The 10725-nt window shown below is 33.6% G+C and overlaps 1 protein-coding gene across 2 annotated transcripts in view; it reads right to left on the bottom strand.

Annotated features, from left to right (window-relative positions):
* Window positions 1–1138: 1138 nt before the first annotated feature.
* Window positions 1139–10725, bottom strand: part of LOC114337533 (facilitated trehalose transporter Tret1-2 homolog) — a 21388-nt gene continuing 11801 nt past the window's right edge. For both annotated transcript variants that reach the window (XM_028287998.2, XM_028288000.2), the window contains 2 exons: window positions 8269–8329; window positions 1139–4178 (listed from right to left, as the gene is read on the bottom strand). In XM_028287998.2, coding sequence (XP_028143799.1) covers window positions 2797–4178; window positions 8269–8323 — 1437 coding nt within the window. In that variant the 5' untranslated portion in view covers window positions 8324–8329 and the 3' untranslated portion in view covers window positions 1139–2796. The remainder of the gene's footprint in view (window positions 4179–8268; window positions 8330–10725) is intronic.

Below are 10725 nucleotides of genomic sequence, written 5' to 3'. Positions count from 1 at the left end.
TTAATGTGCCTCTCAGTGGTGAGAGCAAAAATACATTGCCTGACAGGGCAGTAGAATGTAGGTACCAAAGAATATATATCAGGAGAGTATATTATATTCTTTGTAGGTACATACAAATATAACCAGGTGTTGGGAATTGAGAAGGAAGAAAAAAACAATACTGACAATACCTAGAAAATTGGATAAAGCGACTTGAGAGCAACCAGAACTGGTCAGTCTAGACAGTTTTATAAGGAAATAAAAATAAAAACACTAAAGGGCAATAAGATACATATTCCGGGATTCATAAAAGATGATATAGAGGACAACTTCTTACGGAAAATACAGGGAGACTATACAGTAATATTCCCTAGTTCTTAATGAATGCTGATGATGATAGTGCTAGTAGAAAATAGTGGATTTAGAACAAAAATTAAAATCGTGGAAATAAATTCTTAAAGAAAAAGGTTTCAAACTGAACAGGACAAAAACAGAGTATCTGGAATAGATAAGACAGAGTTAACAGATAGGTATCTTAAACATAGAGTTACTTCAAATCTTGATATCTTTTTCAAATAACACAATACCTTTATATGGTGATATTATTGTGAACAATAATATGTAGGTAACTAGATGGGTAATAACTTCATTTTTCTTTCCTTCATACTGATAGTATTTCTATATCATGTTTCATCTTATCTGGCCATGTTTGTTACGTTTTGTGTCCATGATATTTTCCACATTCTTCGAAAACACCACATCTCAAAGCTGGCGAGTCTTTTCAGTTGCGTCGGTCATTGTCCAGGCTTCAACACCATATAAAAGGACAGACCGTAACATCTCAATACTTTAGTTCTAACTTCTATTATCAATTTCTGGCCATCTCAATTCATCGTTTTATTTCATGCTACGGTCGCTGTGTTTGTTTAGCTCACATTCCTAATAATTGTATCTGGGTGCTTTCTCTCTCTAAAGTGTTTGCTTTAACTAAGATTGTTTCGTCTTCAATCTTGTTCTTACTGACAATAATGATTTTTGTTTTTTTTTTGTGCTCAGAGCCATTCCATATGAAGGGCAAAGGTTCTGTAATTTCTTCATAGGTAGTACCTAATCTATTTTTATGGAAACATTAGTAGAGGGATATACTAAACAAAAAAGATCACTTTTTTATCTTTAATCTTTATAAATAAAATAATAAATTAAGCAATGAATAATATCAAACATGGCATACATAAACAAATATAAAATATAATAAAATATATGTGGAACTATATACAGTGTGGGTATTTAGGTTGGAAACTTTAAAGTATTCAGTTGACATAAGCTTGAAACATGATGCTGAAACGCGTCAAAAATTTAAAATATAAATTTGCTTTTATTTTCAATAATGTTTGCAGCGATAACGCCATTCAATTGTTTTCGCTTATTCGGATGGATAGATGAAGCCAAAGAACTTTTAAATCAGCTCTACCTTTCCTCGCTAGAAGGGGGATTGAAAATAAATATATCTAAACCCCTCAGATGATGACAAATCTTGTAGTCAGCTAAGATATATGCGTAGGAATAAGATCCATAGACTAGGTATGGCCTATAAATACCTAGGTCATGAGATTTGCATAGGAAAAGATAGCCAAACCGTTGAGCTTCTCCGTCGTATAAGACTGACTTGAGCAGCCTTCGGCAAGCTGAACCATAGTTTTAAATCGGACATATCAGTATGCCTTAAGAAAAACCTTTAATCAGTGTGTTTCGCCAGTGTTGACTTCCGGTGCGGAAACGTTGACCATGACAAGGAGAACAGTGCAAAAGATCCGTGTGTCTCAAAGAGCGATGGAGCGTGCTATGTTGGGCGTTTGCGTTTCATTACGAGACAAGATCCCAAACCACCAGAAAGAACAGGAGTGGCTGATGCAGTATAGATAGTAGCAATACTGAAATGGAACTGGGCAGGTCACGTGGCTCGAATGACAGATAATAATAAATAGACAAAGCGGATACTGGAATGGAGACAAAGAGATGATGCCTACCGAAGCATAGGTCGTCCTTTTCATAGGAATTGAATGCAAGAGACACAAGATCGAAATATATGGAAAATTATGAGGAAGATCTATGTCCAGCAGTGTACAATCGAAGATTGAATGATGATGTGTACGAAATCACTGGTTTTATGAAATTGCCAAATAAAATCGTCGAGTAATTGTATTTAAAATACAATTTAAAAAACATTTTTTAATAAACATGAATATTATCAGTGCCGTGAAAAATAGAACACTAAGTGCACAATCCCGTGACATGATACACAATGTTTTAAAATTTACGCAGGAGAAAGCAGAAATTAATTTTACTGTGAGATCTGACAACGTCGCGTAACCAAAGTTTTCGATCTGTCTGACCTTAGCAGTTTCAGATATTTCTGGCGACCTGTAATAAAAACATTGGATGACATCATCATGTCATTATTACGTCATTATTATAATGATTATTGAAAATAAAATCCTAACATTACCTAACCTAATGTAGACATTTTAAAGTTTCCAACCAAAACGCTCACATTTTATAAATGATAATATTGTCTTTAAGAGGTCGTAAAATCATAAAATATTTACAGTCCATATTATGTAGTCCTCTTTAAGAAAATACCATCAACTGTACACTTGCAGCCTAAGGGTTTTTGATAAAAAATCGACAACTACCACTTGTCATATTCTATAGTTGTTTGGGAAAATTTATAATATACGAGATAACAAAAATGTTGAAGAAAGTCAGTAATTAAAATTTTTCTAGTACAAAATTCAGGTACAAATATTAAAACCTAACCTAGTTTTTATCGAATGTAGGATTATCAATACCCTCTTTTTCGTTTGAAACTGGGGCCGTCTTATCACCGCTAAGAAGAGCCTGGACTTCAGCAACAGACTTGCCTTTAGTCTCTGGTACGCAGAAAATCACGAAAGCTACTCCACCAATACATATTCCAGAGAAAATATAAAATGTCACATCCCCTCCGATACTTGTCTTTAGATTTACATAAAATTTGGTCACTATGAAGGCCAAAAACCAATTGAAGGTAGCTGCAGCTGAAACCATCGTAGACTTAATTTCTTCAGGCATTAGTTCGGCAGAGATCATCCATGGAATCGGTCCAAAACCAACCGAAAACATTACAATGAAAATACCTAAACAGACAATCGGTAAAAATCCAATGGCTTTAAGCTGATCGTCATCTAAAACACTTCTCTCTTTAAATGTAAAGAACATCCCCAGAACAAACTCAGAAAGCGCCATAAATGCAATAGAAATCAATAATAAAATTTTTCGTCCAAACTTGTCGACAATCAAAGATGATCCAAATGTTGCTGATGTTTGAAGAATTCCTACAATTATGGTTCCTACGGCAGGATCCAAACTTGAACCAGAAGCTTCAAATATCTTTCCAGTGTAAAAAATAACAGCGTTTACACCGCTCATTTGCTGGAAAAACATAAGGCCAAACGTAATCAAGCTAGCCTTAATGGCAGCTTTAGTTTTTAGAACTGTCATGAAAGATTTTTCTGATGAGCCTTGTTCAAAGCTCAGCTGTATTTCTTTTAGTTCCGCATCGCAATCGTATGCGTTTCCACGTAATCGTTGCAACGCCTTTTTAGCTTCCTCTGGTCGATTTTTCTTCATTAAATAGATAGGTGTTTCAGGTTGAAAGAAGAAGACTACTGCAAAAACGATTGGTATCACGGCAGAGAGTATAGCAAGGACCTTTGGATGCATCCAAGCTCCACCAATATATACTATGAGAATTCCAACTGTCAAGAGTAACTGGAAATAGCTTCCTAGGGCTCCTCTTATACTGGCTTGTGCAATTTCCGCACTATATATGGGAGCAGCTACACAGAAAGATCCTCCTGCTAAACCTGTCAAAAATCTTCCGACGTAAATTACACTAACACTGGAAGAAAATATCACTAAAAGCCAGCCAACGGTAAACGGTATAAGTGTTAGAAGACATCCCCATTTTCTTCCGATTAAATCGCAAATGTAGCCGATTGGAAAACACATCAGCAAAGCTCCTAGAGTCACAAAGGAACCAATCCATCCTAATTGGTCATCGCTTATGACAAGGTCATTTAATCCTCCCTTCTGTAGGTCTTTCGAAATGTTTGATGTCCAGCCCAATACAGCACCAGCTGCTACAGCTCCCAGACATACTGAAATAAAGAAAATAAAAATGTTAGATTGTTTAAAATAATTTTCCAATACAAAAATTATACACATATATTTCAAACAATTCAAAATATTTACAGAGAACAAAAATAAAAACAGCAAATTTCGCGTAGATTGGAAGGAAGTTAACTAGACTTTAATATGTCCTTTTATTCTTCTTTTATATAGACATAACTGTTTTTCAACGTGCTTGCAGTAAATTATCCTTCCATCGTTTTCGTGGTCTTAACACTGATCGTCTTCCTATTGGGGAACTATCTCTCGCCGTATTTACGACTCTATTTATTGTGATTAACTATTTTTTGTCATTCGGATTATTTGATCGTTCCGTCCTTCTCTTCTCTTTCTTACTCAGTCCGTAATGTTTTCCACTTTACATCTCCATCGTATGTCTGTACTTCTTGCTCTGTCCCATAGTGACGTACCATCGATTTTTCCAAGGGTTTTCATCTCTGCTGTTTCTAGAATTCTTTGCCTTCTTTCTATCTTTGCCGGGTCGTGTTTCTGCAGCTTATGTAATTATTGGTCTGACGACTGTTTTGTAAATTTTGCCTTTTTGGGGAGCCCAAGCGGGAATTTTTGCAGTTACTCGAGCGCGTCAGATTATTACATGGGGAGAAACCTTGTACTTTGAAAATGTACTTCTATCATATATTGGCTCTTAATATAGGGGCGTTCGTTAAGGGGGGGGCGAAAAAAATATATCTTTAAAAAACTTGAAATCGTCAGATTAAGATAAGATAAGTTAAGTACATGCAGAAAAGTGTATACATATTTCAAAAATCTGACGATTTGAGCGGGGCGCGTAAGGAAATGGGCGAGTTCCAAAGTTTCACAAGAAAAACGCGAATATTTCGCGAAATAAATGACAGATCCAAAAACTAAAAAATATGTACTCAATATTTTTCAAAAATCTATCGAATGATACCAAACAGGACTTCCCACGGAAAGGAGTGGGGTGTAAATTAAATATTTTAAATACGAATCCCGCGATATTTCGCGAAATGAACATCAAATCGAAAAACTGAAAAATACACTTATTCAATATTTTTGAAAAATCTATCGAATGGCACCAAAAACGACCCCCCACGTGGGTGGGGTGGAGGGTTACTTTAAAATCTTAAATAGGAGCCTCCATTTTTTATTGCAGATTTGGATTCCTTACGTAAAAATAAGTAACTTTTATTCGAGACATTTTTTCGAATTATGGATAGATGGCGCTATAATCTAAAAAACGATTGTTGAAATGGAAAATTAAATTAAAAATGGACAAGTCCCCACTAAAATAAAAAACTTAACTTAACTTTTTTTGGTTTTAAGACCTACTCTTCACAACCCAATAGGTCCCCTTAACGCTCGAGTGACTGCACATTTAGCATACTTTGCTCCCTTACCATTATTCACTTATTATTTCATTTTTTCTTAGAGCTTTCTGTAGCTAGACAATGTGATCCCTAGATATTTAAACTCTATCACTTGTTCTATTATCTGACCTTCCACACCTACTATACATCTTATTGAATTTGCGGTTATAGCTAAGAATTTTGTATTTTTTGGGGAAATTGACATGTTAAATTTTATGGTGGTTATTTTAAATTGGTGCAGCATCCGTTGTAAATCACCTTCACTTTGAGAGATTAGTTTTGCGTCGTCTGCATAGCAGATTATTTTACGTTGTTTTTCTCCCCATTAGTATCCTTTTTTTGTTCTTACTTTTTTTATTATTTTATTCATGACCAGCTTTGATAATAGAGAGCACAGGGAGTTGTCCTGTCATATCCCATTACCAGCTTCAATTGGGTCAGTTAGTTCTTCTTCTACTTTTACATTTATGTTGTTCTGACAGCTATTGTCGATCCTTTTGATTATTCCTAGAGTTATCTCTCTTAAGTACAACATGTGGATAATATCGTTTAAATTGACTCTGCGCCAAATGCCTTCTTAAAATCCACGATATATAAATATGCTGGTATGTTTTATTCTAGTGATCTTCCGGAGTTAAGACCTTGTTGTTCTTCTGCTAGGGTTATAATTGCATTGTGTTTAATAGATTGATTCCCCTGTAGTTTTTTGGGTTCGATTTGTCTCCCTTTTTGAAGAGAGGTATTTTTTGGTTTAGTTTTAATAATTGTTTGGTCAGATCTGGTCCTTCGTACTTATAACATATAGTCCACATACTTATAAGTACATTCTTAACACATACTTATAAGTAGATACTTTTACAATATCTTAAAAATAATATGTACGTATAGAAAGTATAATATTAGCCTTATAGATGATCAACTTCGTTATATTTTAGAATAATTAATAAAATTTATGTATGTAGGTAATATTGGACGAATTTCATTTCAAAATTGTTGTATGGTAAAAAAGTTTAAACATTAATTATATTAACGTTTATTATTAAAAATTCGTTTTAATAATTGAAATAATTTTACCATTTCGAGTTTATCATGAGTATTTTTACATCGTTGAAATTTGAATTTAGCTACATTCAAGTCAATACGGGAGGCTGTGATACGGGCCATTCCAGAACCAAAGCATGCCAAAACCCACAACCAAAGGCTTTGGTGTTGCCAACCATCGAGTAAGCTTTTTCCGTCAACCTTAAAAATTCCCACTTTTATAAAAAAATTCCCTCCTGTTTACAAAATCTTAGAAGATATGTTTAATTATTTTCAAATAAATATTTCTATTTTTTTAAATATTTTACAATTTGGACTGGAACAAAAATTCCCGTTTGAGTTAACTTTTCCCTTTATCACCTTTTATGTTGAAAATTCCCGCAAAAAGTGAAATTTCCCTCCGTTTGGCAACACTAACCACCGGTGCACCGATGTTGTTATTCCACTTCCACAATATCCCCCTAACCCCGTCTTGTCTTATTCTGACCATTTCTTGCCTGAATGGATCAGGGTAGGAAACAACGGTAAAATATGAAATCGAAAATATGTATCTATGCAGTGTGGCAGTGTTAAGGATGAAGACGAATGATAATAAAGTACTAGGACTAAAGAATATACATAAGCTCTTTATTTTGTTTGCGGTGCTTCAAAATAGGTATAATCTATTTTGGTAACTCAATATTATTTAATAAATACATAGTAGTAAGTACATATAAAAATATAAATTTTAGTTACTCATACATAGTTTAGTTTAGCTACATATTATAATATAATAGTTTATATAGATAACTAAAATTTATAAATATGTACTTACTTTTTAAGTAATATTGCAGAATGTAGGTACTAACTACATTCTCATTTGCCATTAAAATATGTAAATATAATAGGTATTTTGTAGAACCAGTAGAACCTAAGATGAGATTAGGTGATGCTGAAAACATACTCTGAGCAATATAGCACTTGATATCACTTTGTTAGAATATCCTTAAAAACATATTCTTCAAATACAAATATGTGCAGTAGTACGTTCTAAGTATATAAATAGAAGGTTTATAGCACTTCCTTGGAATATTCTAAAAAGTACGTTCTTAGTATAAACTAAAAAGATGTGCGGAAGTACGTTCTAAGTATATAAATAGAAGGTTTATAGCACGTCCTTGGAATGTTCTAAAAAGTATATTCTTAGTATATACTGAAAAGAAGTGCGGTAGTACATTCTAAGTATATACATAGAACGTTTAAGTACTGTAATGTAGTATATACTCAGTATGTGCTCTGCACATTCGCAATGGTAATTACGCGTATTCTCAGTATATACTTTTTCTGAAAAGTATGTTCTATGAATCTACTAAGAACATGAAATTGTGATGTGGGCAAGGACTACAGTTATGTACAGAGAGATTAGTGTTTATCATAACAACACAATAAATATAAACGATGTTATACAGTCCCTAGTCAGTAATATTTTCTATTATTGTGGAGAATTATAGTATCTTAAGAGATTACAGTTTATATTACTAATAAACATGTTTATGTAATAATATTTTTACAACATGTTTATGTAATAAACTTTTCGCACAAAATTACAACTTTTTTAAGAGAACTTTTTATATATGTTCGTCAAAATTAAATTTGTTTATTTAACTAAAAACATCAATATTTTACTTACCGGACAGAGCCGCAATGTATTGGGGAAAGGTTTTTGCTTGGCCACTATCTGCCATTTAATTCTGCAAAAAATTAATTCTCGGTTAGTAAATTTTAATTTTTTTTAAAGGAGAATATATTACTGGTTAAAAAATCTACGCGAATTGTTCAACACTTGTTCGTAGCCATTTGTTTAGAACGAACAGCAATCCTGAAAATAACTTGATAATTGTCAACTTTCGGAACAAAAACGGTACAAGATACACTACTACAGTACCTCATCAAGCAGAGCATAAGCAAAGCACCAGAAGTTGAAAGTATTATGACAGAAATGCTCAATTATTGACAAAAGTGCAAATTTTGTAAGAAGATCTATTTGAAGAGATCTATTTGGATTAAATTCAATCAATATTCTCAAGACAATCATGGTATAATAATTTGAAATCAGCTCCTCACTCCACATTCTTTTGAGTGTCTCAGAAAAAACTTAATTCTATCGATATATGTTGTATTGGGATAGGACCAGCAGAGAGAAATCGTGAAGAATTCCATAGGATCCCTAATATCTAAATCTCTGGATAATATCATACAAAGTTTTAGTATACTTTTTTTTGTACATGCAAAAGCCTTGCCAACACTTTGGGTGCAATTAAAAACCAAATAACGCAAGAGCACAATTCGTTAAACCCTGTATAAATGAAAATGAATCGGTATTGATAGGATTTTACATGTGTCGGTTTACTCTACCTCGTCAGAGATCCGGCTAGTGACGAATTCATAAACAGAAAAGTAAACGAATGTCTCTTGAAACTTCCCATTGCGAAGTGGATGCCCACTCTGAAAGTGCCATCTACTTAATTGGCTATAAACGAAAATTATATACACATACATATGGCAATTGATTACCATTCAAAAATTAAAATTGACGTGTTTTAAGATTATTTAAAAAGTAGTCTATGTATCATTAAATACGCAGAATGATACTATATTAGATTACCTATATTTACCAACTTTAGGAATAAAATACTGAAAATATTTTACCGATAAACTACAAAAAAAAAATAAAAATATCTTATTTAGACCAAGTCACTTATTTTTGTGGTTGAAATATAGTGATTAGCTAAAATAATGGAAAACTTCAAGGACAAGATAGGTAAATATTTTGCTATTGACATCTTAAATCAATATATTACAAACTTATTCTTTTACTCCGTCGTTATCGATGACGATTAATGATATAATTAAAGAAGTCGCTATTTTTATCGATCTTATATTCGATTAAGCCAAGCCTAAGAATTACTAAGAAAAAAACTATCTACTGAAAAAAAAACAGATTTTTCAAATAAAAAGATAAAAATGGAAGCATTACACATAACAGAGATGATATACATATTAGGTACTACGTATAGTTGAAAAAGTACGAATTTTATTCACTGGGTCCGCCTGTACTCATAGGTAAGAAGTGTAACATAGAACTAATAACCGATATAAGGACCCAAATACTAGAAGAAAATTGAATCAGGAGATAAACCACCTCCTTTTACTCTAAAAGAACTCCAAGACGGTATGAATAGGTTAAAAAACGGGAAAGCTGCAGGGGTGGATGATATATGCAGTGAACAAATAAACCATTTAGGCCAAGGAACAAAAAACGGATCTTGCAACTCTATAACACGTGTTACAAAGCCTGCGAAATTCCAAAATCAGGAAAGGACCCAGAAAATCCCAGTAGCTACAGACCTATTTCGCTGTTATGTCACTTTTTCAAAACTATACGAGGGACTAATACTCGCCAGAATCGAAAAAAAATGTCGACAAGCACCCCATTCCACAACAAGGAGGATCCAGACCCGGCAAATCTTGCACCGGTCAAGTACTCACACTTACAGAGCACATTGAAGAGGGCTTTGAAGAAAAACTTATAACTGGGACTGATTTCGTAGATTTGACAGCAGCTTATGACACAGTAAGGCACAAAACATTGCTCCGAAAATTATACGACACTCTCAATGATCACTATCTGGGTAAGGTCGTGTATTCCTTACTACAAAACAGACGTTTTTTCGTTGTGCTGTAACGGTCCCAAATTTACGTCTTATAAATATATCAGGTCCGATCCTGTAGTGACGAATGAATTAGATGCAGTGTTATACTACGAAATCTTTTTTGTATATATCCCATGATATGTGATGATATTATAATTTTCGTTTGCCGTCCAAATACTCAGAATTAATACGTTGTGTGTATTTCGGCTAGTATCAAAAAAATTTAATGACTTTCTGCGACGTAAAGACTGGGAAATGTTTATGTTACGAGCTGAATGTTGACATAAACAACGTCTTTAGTGTTGATAAAATTCTTAAGTAGTTGGGTTCTCAGAGTTGACCGTTGCAGCTGAGCCAGCAGTTCCTTGGCGAGATCCGAAAGACTTGTTTACGGAAAGTAAGTATTCCTGATTGGTTTACAACTCCTAGTGGGA

The sequence above is a fragment of the Diabrotica virgifera genome, chromosome 2 (assembly GCF_917563875.1).
Source record: "Diabrotica virgifera virgifera chromosome 2, PGI_DIABVI_V3a".
NCBI classification, from domain to species: Eukaryota; Metazoa; Arthropoda; class Insecta; order Coleoptera; family Chrysomelidae; genus Diabrotica; species Diabrotica virgifera.
Note: the sequence above shows the minus strand (reverse complement) of the source record. Positions and strands in the feature narration are given on the sequence as shown.